The sequence below is a fragment of the Globicephala melas genome, chromosome 16, assembly GCF_963455315.2.
Source record: "Globicephala melas chromosome 16, mGloMel1.2, whole genome shotgun sequence".
NCBI classification, from domain to species: Eukaryota; Metazoa; Chordata; class Mammalia; order Artiodactyla; family Delphinidae; genus Globicephala; species Globicephala melas.
In genome coordinates, this window is record NC_083329.1 from 63,751,739 (window position 1) to 63,773,751 (window position 22,013).

General features: G+C 39.8%; 1 protein-coding gene across 1 annotated transcript in view; it reads left to right on the forward strand.

Moving 5' to 3' along the window:
• Positions 1-22,013, forward strand: part of DNAJC12 (DnaJ heat shock protein family (Hsp40) member C12) — a 34,356-nt gene that overhangs the window by 5,199 nt on the left and 7,144 nt on the right. The window contains exons 2-3 of the mRNA XM_030862377.2: positions 5,540-5,618; positions 15,232-15,371. Coding sequence (XP_030718237.1) covers positions 5,540-5,618; positions 15,232-15,371 — 219 coding nt within the window. The remainder of the gene's footprint in view (positions 1-5,539; positions 5,619-15,231; positions 15,372-22,013) is intronic.

A 22,013-nucleotide genomic window follows, 5' to 3' on the forward strand; every position in this document is an offset into this window, starting at 1 on the left:
CCCCTTCTCCCACATTTACTTACTTATTCAACTATTTTTGTCACTGTGGATTAATAGATAGTTATTGTATTTTATGGATTTTAACCCAGTATTACCATTGTATATTTTATGGCTCAAATCACTTCTATAGCTCATGTTAATTAATTATCATTTCATTAGAATGATGTAAGATGATCTCTCATGAAATCTACTTCAGGGATATTACTAATATCGGGCGTTTTGTGGGAAAAATCCAGTTTCAAACTAAGTAAATCGAAATGATGGATGTTAACCCACTTATTAAAATGGGTCTTGTCTTTTCTGCAACATATTCTGTAGCATATACATTTCCAGCACATGAATCAATGTATTCTTTTAAAGAATAAATCACATTTTCAGAATGCTTCTATTACACTACAGTCATGTTATTTGAAGAATATCTGTCAGTCTATAAACAAGTATTCATTCAACACTTGGCATTGGTCCAGTACTAGACGTGATGGGGGGAGAACAAAACAAAAAAGTGAGACATGGTGCGAGTGTATAAGGAAATTGGCATCCAGTCGAAGAATCAAAGCTCATACACAGGAAACAATTCCAGGACAAATAAGTACTGTGCTGTGCGGTACTGTTTATAAGTGCAACAGGAATTAAGGAAAGAATATCTGAGAAGACTTCAGAGAAGAGATGGGGCATGAAACGATCTTACTTGGTTAAAATTTAAATGCATGGAGGGAGAGTCAGAGGGCATTTGTGTGGCCAGGGAAAAGCTGGAGAAGATCTGTTCAAGTGGGAATCAAATTACTCCTTATTGCACATGAGTATTTCCTGGCACAGAGCAAAATACTGTGCTATTAGGATATGGAAAAGATAAGTTTTTAAGTTTTAAAATTTAATTTCTAAAATTAATGTATGTTCAATAAAGAAATGAGGAGTATGAAGAGAGCACAGAGAAAAATGCTTAATGTTTGGGAGTATGACATAGGCATGCCAATTATGCGTACATATATGCTGTATTTATGTATTATGTAATAAGTACATGTGTATATGTATAAATATATATATATATATATATTTTTTTTTTTTGCGGTACGTGGGCCTGCCACCGCCGCGGCCCCTCCCGCCGTGGAGCAACAGGCTCCGGACGCGCAGGCCCAGCGGCCATGGCTCACGGGCACAGCCGCTCTGTGGCATGTGGGATCCTCCCGGACCGGGGCACGAACCTGTGTCCCCCGCATCGGCAGGCGGACTCTCAACCACTGCGCCACCAGGGAAGCCCTATATATATATTTTTGTATGGGTTTGGAGTCAGACTGTCTGAGTTGAAATCCTGGCTTTGCCACTTAGTAGCTCTGTGACTTTGGGAAAATTACTTAACTTTCCTATGTCTTGGTTTCCTAATCTGAAAAATGGGAATAATAATAGTACCCACCTCATAGAATTGCTGTGGGAATTAAATGAGATGCTATATATAAAGTACTTAGAACAGTGCCTGGCACAGAGTAGGTCTCAATAAATCTTAGCTATTATTATCATTATCTTTATTTTACATATTCACATGTTATGTAATTCCTTTTGAGAAAACATTAAGGTTTTATACCGTACATAATACTTTGTAGCTTACCTTTTCTCATAGAATGCATTATATAAAATTTCTCAGATTATTGTCTTCTACTAAAAGATGATTTTTTTAATGACTGCAAAATATCCCATCTTAAAGCTATATTACAATTAACGTTAACAAATATCCTATTACTAGGCACATAGGTTTTTGTTTAAAATGTATAACTTTTTAATTTAATTACTTAATGAATTTATTTTTGGCTGCATTGGGTCTTTGTTGCTGCGTGTGGGTTTTCTCTAGTTGCGGCAAGCGGGGGCTACTCTTTGTTGCGGTGTGCAGGCTTCTCATTGCGGTGGCTTCTCTTGTTGCAGAGCATGGGTTCTAGGTGCACAGGTTTCCGTATTTGTGGCACGTGGGCTCAGTAGTTGTGGCTCGCCGGCTCTAGAGTGCAAGCTCAGTAGTTGTGGCTCACGGGCCCAGCCGCTCCGCGGCATGTGGGATCTTCCCAGACCGGGGCACGAGCCCGTGTCCCCTGCATCGGCAGGCGGACTCTCAACCAATGTGCCACCAGGGAAGCCCTGTCAGGTGGATTCTTAACCACTGCATCACCAGGGAAGCCCTAAAGTGTACAACTTTTAATTCATTGAACTTTCTTATAACTAAATCCATTTCCTACCTCTGATTATCCTCTTAGCCAAATTCCTAGAATTGAAATTGTTGAACTAAAGAGTATGAAAAAAATTACAGGATTAAAAAATTTTTTTAAATTTATTTTCTTGGCCGTGCTACCTGTCTTGTGGGCTCTTAGTTCCCCGACCAGGCATCGAACCTGGGCCCTCAGCAGTGAAAGCGTGGAGTCCTAACCACTGGACCGCCAGGGAATTCCCAAGGATTTTTATATATGTGTATATCGCAATTGATTTCCAGAAAATGTGAACCATTTACATCCTCACCAGGAAAGCATGAGAGAGTTCATTTCTTTGCACCCTCAGTGACACTGGTCATGATCATCCCGTGGATGTGTTGATTTATTTAATTATGTGTAAAGTTGAAACTTTTTTGTATATTTATTGGCCAATAGAGTAGGCAGCTTTCCAGACCATTGGACATTGGGTCTGGAAGGCAAGATTCAGAGGACCTTGACATGGAGAGCCTCACTTGTCCATGGGCCACACTTAGGGTGGTGATGCCAGGAGATAAATAGAACATGCCCAAGACAAACTAAGCCTCTTTACTGGTTAGTTTACCCAGAACCAGCCGTACATAGGAGATTTGTAATAAACTTTGTGACAATAAAACTATGAAAAGCAATGAAAGACAGATATGGATTATTCTTAATTTTTAAAGATGGGATAGGAATTAAAAAATAAAACAAAAACCCCAAACTTTCTACCTTTGATAGATAGGTATAATTTTATCCATTTGTATTATTAAATCCCCCCAAAATATATACATAAATATGTATATAAGTGTGTGAAAATGTGTCTTGAAGGATTCTGTTATCTTAGGGGAAAAGGAGTAAAGGTTTTTTTAAAAAAATTCTGTATTGATAGAAATTTTTTCAAAGAGAGTTCGTGAGTATTCATAAATTACTTGTTAATTAAAAATGCTTACTACTACGGCTTCCCTGGTGGCACAGTGGTTGACAGTCCGCCTGCTGATGCAGGGGACACGGGGTCGTGCCCTGGTCACGGAAGATCCCACATGCCGCGGAGCCTGCGCATCCGGAGCCTGTGCTCCGCAACAGGAGAGGCCACGACAGTGAGAGGTCCGCGTACCGCAAAAAAAAAAAAAAAAAAAAAAAAGCTTACTACTAGATTCTTTAAAATTTTTAAAATATAAAAACAAGCCCCAATCTCAATTTTCTTCATTCTATTAGCAGGTTATGGTGACTAAGGGGTAAAGGGAGCACCCAGGAAGAGGAAACATAATTAATTACAGCTCTTACTAGGAAATATATCTCTTCCTGTTATTCCAAGTGTTTCCCAGTACATGCTTAACATGGAAAAGAGTAGAGATATCAGTCTGGGCTTTAAACATATTCATATCTAATACAGCCTGTCTTTGATTGTAAAAGTGAAGATTTTTTTATGAGAATTGATTAAGGATGACGTGGAGCTGATAAAAATGTTTTTCCCATGAATCTTCTGACAATACTGAGCTGAACTGCTTGAGAATTCATTTCTCAAACAAGAGGCAATTTGCTTTCATTAATTCATGTATAGTAAATATAGTACTTGATAATAGGTCCCTAAGTCTGAAGAATTCGGCCACATAAAACGGTGGTTACGATTATTAGATTCGAATTCCATCTGCTTAGTTAACAAAAAACTCAGCTTCTGAGTAATAGTAATAAGCTAAATGAGTTCAAGTTACTTAACCACTGACATTTAATAATAGCTACTATTATTGAGTTCTTACTGTGATTGGGCTTTGTGTTAAGTGCTCGACTTATTCATGAAACGTAAAGATGAGGGAACCTAGGCACATAGAAATTACACAACTTGCCTAAAATCTCAGGGCAGAACTGGGATTTAAAACAAAGTAATCAGAATCCAAGAGCCACATAACCACTGTTGTATCCTGCTGTTGACATTGCAATTATAATTAATGAAGCCAAGTCTTGATAATTCATGATAATAAGGATTAGATGGGTGAGTGAAATCAAATAAAATCATAAATGGCCCTCAAATCTCATTTTAGTTTGGGTTGAAGTTTCTGTTTTCCCAATCAAAATCTCTAACCAAACTGTTTATTGGTAACAAAATTATCAGGTTTATCCTTTTTTTAAAAATTGTGAAAAAATTTTCCTTCCAATTTTATTGAGATATAATTGACATATAGCACTGTATAAGTTTGAAGTGTACAGCATAGTATTTGACTTACATACATCATGAAATGATTACACAGTAAGTTTATTGAACATCCATCATCTACATAAATATGAAATTAAAGAAATAGAAATTTTTTTCCTTCTGATGAGAACTCTTAGGATTTACTTTCTTAACACCCTTCATATATAACATACAGTAGTGTTAATTATATTTATCATGTTGTACATTGCATCTCTAGTACTTATTTTATAACTGGAAGTTTGTACCTTTTGACTACATTTATCTAACCTCCTAATTCCCAACTGTGAAATTCTTAATAAAAAAGAAAAGGGCCAAAAGGCAGACAGAAAGAACTTTATAATGGGTAATTTATAAACTGGATAGTCTTTTTTTTAAATTGATTTTTTAAAATTTAATTAAATTTAATTTTTTTGGCCACATCACATAGCATGCAGGATCTTAGTTCCCCGACCAGGGATTGAACCCATGCCCCCTGCAAAGGAAGCTCAGAGTCTTAATCACTGGAATGCCAAGGAAGTCCCTGGATAGTCATCTTGAATAATGGTTGGTGGCTAAGCATCCTTAGAAGAACTCGGATGTGTAAACTCACCTTTCATATATTCTTAGGATAAACCTATCTGACCATTTTTGACATTTGAACTCATAGATGTCTTGGGCCATCATCTAAATACAGTAGCAAGTTTAATTGTCATCACAGACTACTCTTTGAATAGGAACTTTTACTGGATACTTTCTGAATTTTGTTATTGAGAAAATAATTTCTTAAGAGTAAAAAGTCAAAATACAAATATAGGGATCAAAATAAAAAGTTGGGTGATCATGGCTTTTTTGGGAAAAACTGACACCCAACTTCTTCCTTCATTCCATTCAAATTGGATTCCTTATTTTATTTATTTATTTATTTATTTATTTTGCGGGACGCGGGCCTCTCACTGTTGTGGCTTCTCCCGTTGCGGAGCACAGGCTCCGGAAGCGCAGGCTCAGCGGCCATGGCTCACGGGCCCAGCCGCTCCGCGGCATGTGGGATCTTCCCGGACCGGGGCACGAACCCGTGTCCCCTGCATCGGCAGGTGGACTCTCAACCACTGTGCCACCAGGGGAGCCCTGGATTCCTTATTTTAAACATTGATTTTTCTTTTAGGCTGAACAAATCCTGGCAGAATTTAAGGTCAGGGCCCTGGAATGTCACCCTGACAAGCATCCTGAAAACTCCAAAGCTGGTAAGTATTTAATAATGGCTGTTTCTCATGAAAATGTAGAGCATAGAGATCTAAAATGGCTTTAATAGTAACTTCATTTTCTTTTATCTATTTACACTCAAAATTATTCTTTCATTCAATGCCAAAGAATATTTTTGCACTATCAGATGGAAGGTGAGGAGGGAATTGAGTAAGGTCTATCTTTCTAACAGTAGTCATTTGATATTCATTTATCTTTCTGCTATAATGTTCTGCTTCATGGTTTCAAATCTGCCCAGTTTATGCTTTATTTCACCAGTTCTCAAATGTTAACATGACTTAAATATGTTTGTAACCAGGTGGCTGTCTTGATGAGAACCTTGCTGTGTTTTCTTCATTTTGAAGACCTGGATAGGTCCATATATATTATATAATAATATATTCGCACATTTCTTTTTTCTTTATCATATTTTACATTTCATGATCATAAATTTATGCATAAATGCTTTTGTGTATCTCAGCTTGAAAAAATACAAGCAAACCAATAATCCTTCCTTAACCTGTTGCCCTCCTGCTCCTTCCCTATCTCTTGCCTTCCCTTTAGAGCCAAACTTCCTGAAAAAGAAGTCCACAGTTGGTATCTCTACTTCCCTTTTGCCCTTTTCAATTTATCCCAGTCTTCCTCCTCACCTTTCTAGGAAATAGTTTTTGTAATAGTCACTAAGGACTTCCTGGCTGCCAAATTCAATGGCCTACATCGCAGTCCTTACCTTCCCTGAGCTTGCATCAGAATTTGGCACTATTGACCATGATCACCTTCTTTTTTTTGCGGTACGCAGGCCTCTCACTGTTGTGGCCTCTCCCGTTGCGGAGCACAGGCTCCGGATGTGCAGGCTCAGCGGCCATGGCTCACGGGCCCAGCTGCTCCGCGGCATGTGGGATCTTCCTGGACCGGGGCACAAACCCGTGTCCCCTGCATCGGCAGGCGGACTCCCAACCACTGCGCCACTAGGGAAGCCCCATGCTCACCTTCCTGACACTCCTTTTTCTTAGCTACCAGGATACGTACGCCCTTATGCTTTTCCTGCTACTTCTTGGGCTGCTCTTTCTGTCTCCTTTGTGACTTCCTTCCCTTCTGTCCTAAGGTTCCCTTCTAAACTCTCTTCTGGGTTTACTCCCCATTTTTTCTCTGGAGTTTTGTCCAAGTCTGTGGTTTCAATCATCAGCTACTTGTTGATGGCTCTCCAATCTATCCTTAACTCAGTTCTCATTCCTCAGTTTCAGACTGTAGCTTTACCTGCTTCTTGGAAATCTCCTTTTGGAGACAATTCAAAGTCACTCTGTGAAAAACTGGACTTGTTATTCATCCTCCTCTCACCTCTTAAAATCATGCTCATTTTTCTATGTTTCCCCATCTCAATAAATGGCACCACCATTCATTCAGTTGGTCAGGCAAAAACCTGTCTCCTTCCTCTGCCTCACATCTACATCTGATTGACTACCAAATGCTGGTGATTTGCCTTCCGCATCTCTCTCCCATAGGTCCTCTTCCCTCCATCCTCAGAGCCACTGCGGTAGGTAAGCCACTATCATTTCATGCCTGAATCCTTACAGGACTCCTTTAATTGCTTCACACTGCAAATAGTGGTCTTTCTTTCTAGTTATGGTAAGAAATGAAAGATTTAATATGTATAAAACAGTACAAAGAATACTATAACAAATGCCCATGTGTGTATCACACAGCTTAAAACTTTACCAGTGCAGTTGAAATCTCTTGTGTATTCCTACCCTGATTTTACCCTCAGGGTAGGTAATACGATCTTAAATTTGATGACTATGTTTACTATATGTGTATACTATAGGTATGTGTATAGTATGTGTATACATGTGATTTTTCTATAAGGAAAATATTATGATTAAGACCTGTCTATAACTCCATATTTCACAAATGGTAAGACCCAACCCCTCTTCATTAAAAAAATTTTTTACCTTATCGTAAATCTCTTAATTTTCTATAGAAATCACTGATCCCTTTGATTTGTATACACAAGTCATTTTCCAATGTATGAAGTCATCTTTTGTTAGATACTTAACTATTATTTCTGCTCATTTGACCCTCCTCCTTTTTCTTGGCCACGACACATGGCTTTCAGGATATTAGTTCCCTGACCAAGGATTGAAGCCAGGCCCCCTGCAGTGGAAGCATAGAATCCTAATCACTGGGCCACCAGGGAAGTCCCTCCCCTTTTTCATTAAGGCAATGTGAACAAATCATAAGTGTAAACCTGATAAATTTTTGTCCACATATAACCAGTTTAACCACTGCCCAGATGAAGATGTAGAACACTTCCACCACCCCAGGGAAAGTCCATGTCCTGTTCAGTCATATCCTGTTCAGTGTCAGCACCCTCTCCCATTTTTGGATCTTATCATCATTGATTAGTTTTGCCTAGTTTTGAATTTCATGTAAATGGAATCATACAGTATGTATTCTTTTGCATGTAGCTTCTTTCGCTTTACCTTACGTCTGTGATATTTACCCGTATTGTGCGTGTAGCGATAGCTCATTCTTTGCCATTGCGGGGCCTTTAGGTACAAGCCCCTTCATGCTGTGCTCCCCCCACTTATCTCTCTATCCTCATTTTCTCTCCACCACCATGCTTACAACCCCATGTTTCAGCCACTCACAACTACCTTGGTTCCTTGATGTGCCCTGCTCTCCACTCTTTAGACCTTTATACCTATTGCTTTCTCTGCCTGGAACATCCCTGAGGCCTGCCCACCTCCCTGCCCTGCTTTTTTAAATGGAGGGAAACGAATGGGCGAATGGTTTATTTAAATGTTCCTACTATGCTTTTAACTCATATCGGATCCCCGTCTTTCTTTCTTTCTTTTTTTTTTTTTTTGTGGTACGCGGGCCTCTCACTGTTGTGGCCTCTCCCGTTGCGGGCTCCGGACGCGCAGGCTCAGCGGCCATGGCTCACGGGCCCAGCCGCTCCGCGGCACGTGGGATCTTCCCGGACCGGGGCACGAACCCGTGTCCCCTGCATCGGCAGACGGACTCTCAAGCACTGCGCCACCAGGAAAGCCCCCTGCCCTGCTTTTGATTGGTTGGGTCATGCTCCTGAGTCAGGTCTCAGCCTAGCCATCACTTCCTCTGGGATTTATGTGTGCCCCAGCTACCCAGAGCACCCTGCGTATACGTCAGGTGGCCAGCTGTGTATATTGTCCTCTTGTTGACAATTTGCTTATTAGTCATACTGGAAGCTCAGTGAGCCTGGCTTCCTGCTTATCTCCTTCAAAGTGGTATGCCTTGCACCGAGCACAGCACCTGCAGTGGAGGACAGCTACTTTGTGCACATAATTTCTTGAATGAGTGAAAGAATGAATTTGTGAACATTTCTGTAGGAGACATATGAATTACCTCTCTAAACTAGAGTTAATATTAAGATAGATGTCCTAGCATAAAAGTATAAAAATTTGATAAACACTTAAAAAACCCACCACTACAGATTATTCTTTAACTGGGTTCCTCTCCAGTAAAGCATGGCTTTGAGTTGTTTTTCTGTCCCCAGCAAACAATTTCTATTCAGGGTGCATGATGAATCATTGTGCAATCATTGCCATTCTAGTTGCCATAGTGTTGGGAGTTTTCATGTACGGGCTACCACAAGGCTTCTTGTTCAGAGAAACACTGGACTGTGTAAATATTGTTTAAAATGAAAAGGTACACAGACATCAATATCTTCCCTTGTAAGGCTTGCAGTAGATAGATGATTCAACCTTTGGGTAGAAATTGCTTTGAAATCTGTTTAAGCATCCATTTCCTTAATTTGGATTAATATGGCTTTCTGAAAGTTTAAGTGGTTCTTTACACACTTGGAGAAGGGTTAAGGTTACTGATAAAAATATTTTAAAATGTGAAACAAAAATTCACCCTGATGCTGATTTTAGCTTGACTGAAATCCAGAATATATTGGACAGATTTTGAAACATATTTCATTAAGGTGAAAGGCTAAGCCTTTAGAACAACTGCAGGTAGAAGAAATTAAACTTGTATATACACTTTTTTGGTTTGCTAAATGTAGTCTCAACCGCTGCCACTGAAATGACTGATTTGGTAGCATGACGGAGTAGTAGATATGAACACAGGTTTGTCTGTCTGGATTGCTCCTAGCTCCCACTTATGAGCTAGTTGATTTTGGGCAACCTCTTTGAGCCTCAACATACTCCTAGGTAGAATGGGTAGACTAATAGCATATGATTACTTCATGTGTTTGCTGTGAGGATTAAATGATGTATCTTGCATGTAGGAAGAACTCAATGAATGTTGGCAATTATGAGTCAGTGGACTTTCTTTCCTTGTTTTTATGCAGCATTCCAAGATAAAAATTTAACAAAATGGGATAGTTTTCTCTTTGTAAGTAAACATTAGATCGTTCTCACTCTCATTAAAAAAAAATCTAAATCTAAGGCTTTTAGAGATCTTTGCTCTGCAGTTGTGGGTGATGGAGGCAGGACTGGTTGTGCTATAGAAATTGTGTCACTGAGATCAAAAGCCTCTGGCTGGTACTCATGCCAGTCCTATGTGCACATAACAGTAATGGTTTCAGGCCAATGCTTTATTAACTTCTCTTTGAGCCTGAAGAAAGGGATTTCAAACTAAATTAAGGACCCGTGAAATGGTATTTTTGTTATTGATTTGCAGGCTTCAAAGACATTTGAATATGTGAAGAAGGGGAACCTTTGTCTCTTACTGACTGAAATATTTCAATGTTTTTGTACTTTAAAATCTCTTTATTGCTTTTTCCCCCTTGGAATAAAAATAACATACAGTGTTAAATAATGTTGAAAGTGAAAGTCTGCTCTTATCTCTTTTTGCTAGAGAACCACTATTAACAGTTGGTGTATTTTCCTCCAGATTGTTTTCAAAGCATGTCCTGATATCATATTATTATTATTATTTCTCAAGTAATTGTAAGTGGTCTACATTTAAATTGTGGCTATAATAATAATAATACAAATTATACTATGAAATATGAATTAAAAGAATCTCGTATTTTCAAAGTAGACCTAGGAGTTAAATCAGAATGTCTCTTAAAGGTTCCATCATCATTTGCTTGTATAAGCTTATAAAATGAGATCTCTCTTCCCAGAACTGGTATATGTTTATCTTGTATGATTCATTTGATTAGTGGATATATTAAAGGACAAATATAAATCCAAACTCACTTTTATTAAATGTGGTGAAGGGTATGGAACAAGGAAAAGGCCACCTAACAGGAAAGGTAAGGTCTCTTTTGCTTTCTGCTTATCAACTGCTGTTGAGGGATTGATATTAGAATAATTCTTTCATTCCGGAAACTCTGGAAAATGAGGCCAACAATAATGTGCAAACAGAAGGTAAATCATAGATAAAAATGTAAACCTTTACAGCCTCTGCTCTAGTAGTAACTGGCATGTGCATCCATGGTGATAATTTAATGAGCTTTTTATCCCGTTAGAAAAAGTGACACGTCATTTATACATCGGGACATTTACACTGTCGTCAGCAACAGGAAGGATTTTACTCACTGGAGCTAGCAGCTATTGCAAGATGTTTTTTATGTGTTTGTTTTCCTCAGCTTTTTTTTTTTTGTTTTTTTTGCGGTACGCAGGCCTCTCACTGCTGTGGCCTCTCCCGTTGCGGAGCACAGGCTCCGGCCGCTCCGCGGCATGTGGGATCTTCCCGGACCGGGGCACGAACCTGTGACCCCTGAATCGGCACGTGGACTCTCAACCACTGCGCCACCAGGGAAGCCCCTTCCTTAGCTTTTAATAACCCCATCTTTAGGGTCTTCCCTTTAATCTATTAATTGCTACTACCTCCAGCAGTGATATTAAATATTCAATGACCTATTACGTACCTGTGCTGCCCAGCTTTGGACAGGGTCCTGGAGGTGCCCTGCCATGGTTGGCAGTTCCTCTGGCTGCTGGAGGAACACTTGAAGTGGTGGTGTTTGGGGGATTAAAGCTCAGGAACAGCAGCTCTGTACCAACTGAGGTACAGAAGTATTTCAGTAGTTTCACAATTGGTATGGTGGTACCATCAGTATTGAGTGTACATTTGCCCTAACATCTTCTGTACCAGAGGATATTGACTACTTCCCGTGAGGTATTTTTAAGCACCATCAGGATAATTTTAATTATTTTTCCCAGTTATACTATTAAAACGTGCCTAATTCACAAAATGTTTTAAGGGCATGTGTCATTTCTTTGGTGCTTAGAGCTCAGGGAATAGCATTATATGAATATCTTTATATTCACATCCAAATTGGAAGCATTCACTCATTCATTCATTGAACAAATACTTTTTGAGCACCTACGACACTGCTCTAGTACAAGGGATGCAGCAGAAACAAAACAAAGTCTCTGCCTTCATGGGGTTTGTATTCTCATGGAGGAGATAGATCATAAACAAATAACTATATATAATGTCAGGGGGTACTATGAAGAAAAGTAAAGCAGGGCAACGGAGATAAAGGAATGGGGCTGATGGAGTGGGCAGTTATTTTATGTAGCATGCTCAGAGAAAACTCCATCGACAAGACAACATCTGACCTGACATCTGGAGGAAGTAAGTCATGTGAGTGCTTGGGGTGAAAGTCTTCTCGGTAGAAAGGACAGCAAGTGCCAAGTCCTGGGGCTGGAGTGTGCCTGGTGTACTCAAGGAACATCAGGGAACCTACTATGGCTGTAGCAAGGGAGATGGGAAAAATAGGAGAAATAGGAGGGGACTTTCCTGGTGGTCCAGTGGTTAAGAATCTGCCTTCCAATGCAGGGCACGTGGGTTAGATCCCTGGTTGGGGAACTAAGATCCCACATGCTGTGGGGCAACTAAGCCCACGTGCCACAACCACTGAGCCCGTGCACCACAACTAGAGAGCCTGAGTGCCACAACTCCTGAGCCCATGTCCCACAACTAGAGAGAAGCCTGAGCACTGCAATGAAGAGCCCGTGTGCTGCAATGAAAGATCCCGCATGCCGCAACTAAGACCTGACACAGCCAAAAATAAATAAATAAATAAATATAAAAAAAACTGAGGTCAGAGAAGGAAGAGAGGGGCAGAGGGCAGGCAGAGCATGTCAGACCTAGTAGCCACGGTAAGAATTTTCAATTTAATTCTAAGAGAAATTAGAAGTCAAAATGGAAGTAATTTTGAGCAGAGGAGTGACATTATGTGACTTTTTTTTTTCTTTTTTGGGCTGTGAGGCTTGTGGGATCAGCTTGTGGGATCTTAGTTCCCTGACTAGGGATTGAACCGCACCCCCTGCAGTGAAAGTAGAGTCCTAACCACTGGACCGCCAGGGAATTCCCTATGTGACTTATTTTTAAAAAGATCACTCTGACTGCGGTGTAGAACACAGACTGAGGCAAAGGCAGGGAGATCAGTTGAGAAGCTAGTATAATAATCCAGCCAAGAGAGGATGGTGGCTTGGACCAGAGTGATGGCAGTGGAGGCGGGGACAAGAGGTCAGGTCTTGGCTACATTTGAAAGTAGAGCCAACAGGATTTGCTAATGAATTAGAAATGAAATGTAAGAGAAAGAGAAGAGTCAAGAATGACTCCAAGTGTTTAGAAAACTAGTACAGTATGTCCTGACTCCCCATGCAGAACCAGTCTTGCTTCTATATTTCTCTTTATCACACTGTATTGAAATGATTTGCTTATATGTCTGCTTCCTTACTAGACTCTGAGTTTCTCAAGGGTACAACGTGGATCTTAGTGATGAACAAGGAAGATTTTTATTATCCCTGGAGATTAAGGAGAAAGTGGAGATTAGAGGGTCATATGTATTGCAGGAAAATGGAAGGGGCAGGAAGGTAGTCAAGTGTAGCCTTCCCAGTTGGGGAGCCTGGCAGGCTTGGGTTTGAATTGTGGCTCCATCACTTGTAGCTTAGGGACTTGGGGAAAGTTATATGAACCTCCTTCAGCCTTAGACTATGTAAAATGTGAATAATACTAATAATATCCACCTCATAAAATTGTTGTGAACAAAAAAGAAACTCTATATTCATTAGCAATCACTTCCCATTTCCCCCTGCCCAGCCCCTGGCAATCACGAATCTAATTACTGTATAGATTTGTCTATTCTGACTATTTCATATAAATGGCATCACACAGTAAGTGGCCTTTTGTGACTATCTTTCTTCTTTCATTTAGCATAATGTTTTCAAGGTTCATCCATGTTGTAGCATATACCACATTTTGTTTATCCACCTGTTGGTTGACAGACATTTGAGTTGTTTCCACTTTTTAGCTAGTATGAATAAAGCTGCTATGGGCATTCATATACAAGTTTTTATATGTGTGGACATATGTTTTCAGTTCTCTTGAGTATATACTTAGGGTTGAAATTCTTGGGTCAAATGGTAATTCTATGTTTAACATTTTGAGGAACTACCAAACTGTAGTTCAAAGGAGGAACATTGTTTTACAGTCCCACCTGTATGAGGCTTCCAATTTCTCCACATCCTCACCGACACTTGTTACTATCTTTTTTTTTTTTTTTTCGGTACGCGGGCCGCTCACTGTTGTGGCCTCTCCCATTGCGGAGCACAGGCTCCGGACGCGCAGGCTCAGCGGCCACGGCTCATGGGCCCAGCCGCTCCGCGGCACGTGGGATCTTCCCGGACCGAGGCACGAACCCGTGTCCCCTGCATCGGCAGGCGGATTCTCAACCACTGCGCCACCAGGGAAGCCCGTATTTTATTTTTTTGACGCTATTGTAAATGGAATTGTTTCCTTAATTTCATTTTCAGATTGTTCATTGCTAATATATAGAAACACAATTGAGTTTTGTATATTGGTCTTGTATCCTGCTCTACAGAAAGTTTTAACTTCACTGAGGAGCAGAAGACATATTGGAAGTGTTTCCAACAGGTCTTGAAAAGTTCCTATTATATGCCATCTGGTCAAATAGATCAGTGACACAGCTACCATTTATCAACCACCTACCATGTTATTTCCTGTGTTTAAAACCTCCCAGGAGCTTCCCATTGCCCTTACAAGAAAAAACAGACCAGAATCCTTAGCATAACCTCTAAGGTCCTGGGTGACCGGGTCCTTGTCTACTCTACAGGCCCACCCCTCATTGTTCTTCCCCTGACCCGTGTCTTCCTGCCAAACTGGCATCCTCTACTTCCTCTAAATAAACATGCTTTTTTTTTTTTTTTTGCCTTAGAGTCTTCATTTACACTGTTCCTCTAGCCTGCTCATTACCCTCTATCACACTACCGCTAGAAAAGGTAGTTTTCTTCCTAGTAGACAAGATTGTAATTTTCCCAATGTTTATAAACGTCTATCCTGTGAGGTAGATTATGTCTATTGTTCACATCTGTGTCATCAGCACCTGGGAGAGCACCTGGCACATCACTGGAGCTCAGTAAAGGGAGTGGATAAACAGTGAGCCAGGTACATTACGTACAAAATCTCACTTGTCCTTATGATGCACTTTACAAATGAGGAAACTAAAGCTTGATGAAGTGAACTGGCCCAAGGTTACACAGCTGGTAAATAACAGAGACATATTTCAGTGAGATCAGTTGGATTGTATGGGAGTTTAAAAATAACTCTTCCGGGAAAGTAGTGCTCATTTTAAAATTTGTTTTCTAGTGGAGACTTTTCAGAAACTGCAGAAGGCAAAGGAGATTTTGACTAATGGAGCAAGTCGAGCCCGCTATGACCACTGGCGAAGGAGCCAGATATCGATGCCATTCCAGCAGTGGGAAGCTTTGAGTGACTCGGTGAAAACGGTATGTTTCTCTCTGGGATTAACTGAATTTATGAAGCTCAGGCTGCCCCTGGATTAGACTCACATAGTAGCTTAAAGAGTCAGCAGACAAGAGGAGAGAGAAGACCAAGAGGCTGGTAGTATCTAGATATAACACAGTGTCCACAAAATCCTGTGAAGGGAAAGTCAGTACATCAGGGCCAGAAGAGCCTCTGACTACATTTGTCAGTCTCTTTGGCTGTTTGATTCAGTATATGTATATGCTCCCCGTTATCATTTACTGTTTTATACATTCTGATAACTGTGCTTCTCAAGTTGCTCATATAATACTGCCGAACCTTGAACCATTGCAAATTCATATTCTCCATCTTTTTAGTTCATATGAGCCTGTTCTCTTCTCAAGGCTTAATAAATTCAATAAAAAATAGGACCTGGGCTTCCCTGGTGGTGCAGTGGTTGGGAGTCCACCTGCCGATGCAGCGGACACGGGTTCGTGCCCCGGTCCGGGAAGATCCTACATGCCGCGGAGCGGCTGGTCCCGTGAGCCATGGCCGCTGAGCCTGCGCGTCCGGAGCCTGCGCTCCGCAACAGGAGAGGCCACGACAGTGAGAGGCCCGCGTACCGGAAAAAAAAAAAAAAAAAGGACCTAATTAATCAAAGAAAGCTGTAAATTATTTGTAAATTATTCCCATTATTAATTCTGGTGAAAGAATTGTTGGATAGATGCAGAGAGACTTTTTAAACCATTGTGTTATTTTCCTTCATGGCATTAGAAAAGCTAAATACAAAATAATCTCTGTAATTACTGTTATGTATTTATTTTGTTCTTCCATGGACCTCTGTAGATTGTAGAGAAAATATAATTTTAAAGGTTTTTACATTCTTTTTTTTGTGTGTGTGTGTGGTACGCGGGCCTCTCACTGCCGTGACCTCTCCTACTGCGGAGCACAGACTCCGAACGCGCAGGCTCAGAAGCCACGGCGCACGGGCCTAGCCGCTCCGCGGGATCTTCCCGGACCGGGGCACGAATCCGCGTCCCCTGCATCGGAAGGCGGACTCTCAACCTCTGCGCCACCAGGGAAGCCCAGTTTTCACATTCTTAGATATGATTTATTTTCTGGCTTTTTTTTTTACAGGGACATTTTTCAATAACATGAGACTTAGAATGCATAAGTTACCTTATAAGGAAGTCTTAAGGGACATATTAGAATTAGTGTATAAAGTGATTCACATCTCTTGAATTATAGCTCTTCAAGGTTACATTTAGATTCCTTCCGGATAGTTTTTATTTTAAGGAGACTTGAGCAAATTGTTTTGTAACTGATAAAAAACCTGCAACAATGAGGGAGGGTCTTTGAAGTAATGGGGAAGAACAATGAAAAACTCTCAAAGAATGTAGTTAAAGCCATTCTACATAACATGTAAACTGTTTTCTTAATCTCATTTTGGAATGCAGTGTATATTCAAATGGTTTAAGGTGGGTTAAGTATTTATGAAGGACTAACCATAAGATGGTTGAATATATACACAAAATAACTAGAGAGAATCTCTAAAAAAATAGTGACAGCTTCACATACACAAAAATAAGATTTTTTTCTTTTACATTGTGTATATCCAAAATTCCTTGTTAACACTGACTAAATAAACATTGTTCTGCCACCTCTACATAACTATTTCTAGTCTCTTGAGTGTTACACACTGTAACTGCTACTGAATTAGTGACCCTTGTTATTTTAATGCCTTTTGATTTATAGTTCATTTTGCTTGATGATCCACTGAACTCTATTACTTAACTTTAACTGCTAATATCAAGTTAGCTGTGGATTTTTCAAAAACTCTTCTCCAAGCCCCTGCTCTAATTTATATTGCAGACGTCTTTCCATTAAACACTAATGTCCTGTCTCCAAACACATCGTTTCTGCTTAGAATTTAGCTTAACTATGAACTCTTTGAGGTCTTACAATAATTACATATCAGATCTTACTGGCTGCATCATTAGTCTTGTCAGCAAACTTGAAATATTATGCTGGGCTAGCATTTGGTTCAGGATTTATTTTTATTAGTGGTACAAAAATGATGAGATGCATATCCTCCTATTTTAAATCAGCAGTGATATTTTTCCTTGCAGTCTTCTTTGGGCTCAACCTTGTCGTTTCTGACTTACTTTTGTTCTATTCCTCAGTGAACTTTGAAACCCCTATACCAAATTTCATGTGTTTTGTACCTCATTCAATAGATTTTCTGAAACTTCCTTTCATTCCTTTCTGTTCTAATCCTCACAGTGACTTCTGCATGTGAAAACCTCACCTCTCTCTATAACATTTTAGTTGTTGTTTTTGTGTGTGTGCATTTCATTTGTCCATCCTTTCACACTCACTACTCTAGAGAAACTAATAACAATTGCCGTACCTAGTATTGCTCATCACCTATTAGATCACCATCTTTTTGTAGATAAACATCACCATTAGGGTGTTTGGATTAGGTATATTACATAGGTCATTCTGACAATAAAATGGTTATAATTTAGGATTATAGGTGAAATTTTAGGTGACGTTTATCTAAAACACATCTGCATGTTCTCTTGCCCTAAAAGTGCAGGACAAATCACAATGTACTTTTGCAGCATCACACAGGTTCATAATACAGGAATCTCCTTGGGAGAATTCCTCAAATGAACCATAGCTTCAGGGTGGACACATTTCTATCATCCAAGAGTGATGAAACTCTAATTGGTATTTTTTTTTCCTCACACCAAGTCCCTGTCACTTCACTAGCTATTAAGTTTTCTTTTCCATTTTAGAAGTTCCTCCTGATAGTCTAATTTGTAAAAATATTTTAAGAATTCATTCAGGTCAGTGAATATGCTGGAAATTTAAGTCTAGATATGTGATGTTGGTTTAAAAAAAGGGACTATGAAGTGAGGACTTCAGTAACTGTGGCCTTTGGGATCTTGGAATAACTTGAAAACAGACACCTTTCCAGCTCAAAGAATCTTAGAGAAATCATCATTGTCTTGCTAAATGGTTTTACCCCAAGGGATCCAGGGTATGAATGGCTCTCCCTCTTGCTCCAAAATATATGGCTTTAGGATGGTTGTGGGAAAATGGTTGCAGTCAAAATAAAATTCTGAGAAAAAATTCTCATAAGTCGTTAAAAATGTCCCACGCTGTACCAATTGCTACAAATGCTTTCAAAGTGTTTACTATAGGTCAGTCATTAACCCTCACCACCCATCTAAGGCAGGCTGTAGGCACTTTTATTCCAAAAGAAAAGTACTGAGGCAAGAATTGAGGGCTTCCCTGGTGGTGCGGTGGTTGAGAGTCCGCCTGCCGATGCAGGGTACACGGGTTCGTGCCCCGGTCCGGGAAGATCCCACATGCCGCGAAGCGGTTGCGCCCGTGAGCCATGGCCGCTGAGCCTGTGCTCCGCAACGGGAGAGGCCACAACAGTGAGAGGCCCGCGTACCGCAAAAAAAAAAAAAAAAAAAAAAAAAAGAGTTGATACATTGTATACAGGCCACCTAGCTGACCTGTGATACATACATCTAACGTTTTCAGCTCTTGATACACTGTATACAGGCCACCTAGCTGACCTGTGATACACACATCTAACGTTTTCAGCTCTTTTCACTAACTTTCTCAGTATCTTTCCCCCTCCACAAACGAAGCCACTGGCCAGCCTCCTCTATTCCGCTCACATGTAAAAAACCCAAGAAACTAAGCAAACAAAACAACAAACCAAACCAAGCAGATTATATTTTACACTAGCTGAGGCCATTGCCTCTTTTTAAAATTAACATTTTTATTTTGATATAAAACCTACAGAAAAAAATGCTTAAAACCTGCATTTACAGTTTAGCAAGTGGCTGTGAAGTGTACACCCTGTATACACCACCCCTCACCCCAACACACATATTACTGGCACGGAGAAGCTCCCTCCTTATATTGGTATATTTTGGCAACCACAACTCAATCTAATTTTTAAACTCTAGTTGTACATATGTATAATCTTGTCATAGAAAATTTAGAACACACCAAAAAATAAAAAGAAAGAAAAGAAAAAATAACTTCACAATGCTGCCATGCAAAGATAACCCCATTTGTATTTTGGTACATTTCCTTCCAGTGTTTTCTGTCCTTCATTTGTTAGTGTGAGAACCGGTTACACTGAATGGTGGCAGTAACTGCTTTATGGGGTCTTTTTTTGCGGAAGAGGATTCAGGATGACGCTCCTTTGCAGTTGGGGAGAGATAGGTTGAATGTGGGAAGAAGTGAGTTTTCAGGTTGGATTAGGGCAGAAGGCTTGAATATACTTAAGGTTTTAGGCTGCGTACAGGCTATATTGCCCGCCAGTCTGTATATTTTATGTATATGTATCTATCTATATATTTATAAATCTATATTTGAATATATCTTTCCAGCTTTTAATTTAGTTGAGATCATGCTATTTGTGATCATATTGGCTATTATTTATAAACACCATGTCATTAACATTTCCCAATTCTCTTAAAAAACGATGATGAACAGATTTGTTTAAAAGAGTCCAAGAAGGCATTTTACCCCTTTGTACTTTCTTTGTACCCCTTTCTTCATGGTGAGGTACTTCTCCTGGCTCCTGCCTGTGTGCACAGTGTTAAGGCTCCTGAGACAGGTGGTAAGAAATTGTGGTATCTCTCTAAGCTCTTTAAGGTGCTAGTGATCTCTGCCCCTTCCCCGCCACCTCCCACTTCCCACCTCCCTCCACCCCACATAGCGAACTTGGCCAAATACACACATAATGGGCCACCGCCTGCCTACGTTGATTTGTTTAAACTAGCAAATAAAGTGGTGCTCTGGGGAGAAGCTGGCAATCGCAGTATTTTGAGATAGTTCAGACCTCAGTGCGCTAAAGATGAAAAGCCCGATGCCCCTTGCAACATGGGGCACGTGTGTAGCAGAGGCAGTGGCCCCTGCCATGGTTTGTGGCACAGTTTTTTTTTTTTTGTGGCACAGTTTTTAAATGTCACAACTTCTGAGCTTATTCGCTAAGCCTTGGACTTTAGAAAAATCAATGTTTTATTTGGTTTGGTTTCTTTGCTTTGCTTTTATTCTGTTTCTTTTTTGCAGCACAGGAAAAGAATATCCTGGATATTAGGAGGATAATATATTCTGGGTTTTAAAGTTGCCCAAATATGTGGCTTATGGGTTTTTCTTGGGTTTCTGAGCAACAGAGGTAGTATGCTACTGTTCAGCAGTGCTTCAGAAATAGCATCCCACAATATCCAGATGAGGTTTCAAGAAACAGTTATGTTTATTATTTTGGTTGATGTCAGGGCTAATTATTCTACTTGAAATATTCTTGACACAGCAAACTCTCACTCTTTCTTACTCTGTATTCATCTATTTGTCTTTTCATTTATCTACCCATCCATCCAATTTTAAACATTTTAATAGGAAACACAGGGAGTTTCCTGACGGTCCAGTGGTTACGAGTGGTGCTTTCACTGTTGTGGCCCAGGTTCAATCCCTGGTCAGGGAACTAAGATTCTGCAAGCCGCACAGTGCAGCCAAAAAAAAAAAAAAAAAAAAGACAAAGGAAATACATATACAGGACACACGTGAAAAAGGTACAAAAGGATGTATGGGGAAAAGTAATTGTCTTGTGCTTTTGTTCCATTTTGAAGATCCATTTTTCATTTTTTCCTCACTCCTGACACTACCATCAGAAGCCAGAGCTAGGCTGGAAAAATTACACCATTAAGTTACTTGACAAAGGACCACCACCCAAGTATATTGGATGCAGTTCTAGGATGTCAGGTTTCTGGGGGGTGTTTTCAAGTGTTTTGGATATTGTGTTTGTCTAAAAATATAAAAGTTTTACCAGAAGTTAGTGGGCAATGCCCAACACTTGATTTATGGTCCCTGATTTTTTAAAATTGTAAATTAAAAAAATATAATAAAACAACACTTTTGTTAAAAAAAATCAAAATAGTACAATAGGATATGTAATAAAAAGTGAGTCCATCCTTATTCCAGACTCCAGTTCTACTCCCCTCTCTCAGAAAGCCACCATTGCAGCTTCTTGTGTTTCCTTCCAGAAACCTTCCATACAGTATACACATACACATTCATATTATTATTAAAAAATGGAAAGATATTTAGAAAGTTCTCATTATTTTGATGATAACTGGACTTTAAGTGAATCCACTTAAAATTAGGACAAATATTTCACAGTAAATATTGATTGACTTTCTGCTTTGTGCCATGAGTTTTCTTAAAGAGAAGATGTATAACCCAGAATTCTAATATTTGCCAACTCTTCATTGATCATGGCTGGATGCAAGGTCACAATAGTAGAGTGGGGATAGTAGTTACAACAGTAGTTAGGTTTAATCTCTGGCATGGCTCAAGGTACACAGCCCAATTGTCTGTTTTTTGATAGTAAAATACACAGAAAACTTACCATTTTAACCATTTTAAAGTGTACATTTCAGTGGCATTAAGTACCTTCCCAATGTTGTTTACCCATCATCACTATCTAGTTCCAGAACTTTTTCATCACCCCAAAAGGAAACTCTGTACCTGTTAGCATCACTCCCTATTCCCCTCTCTCCAGCTTCTGGTAATCACTAATCTGCTTTCTATCTGTATGGATTTGTCTATTCTGGAATTATACAATATGTGCA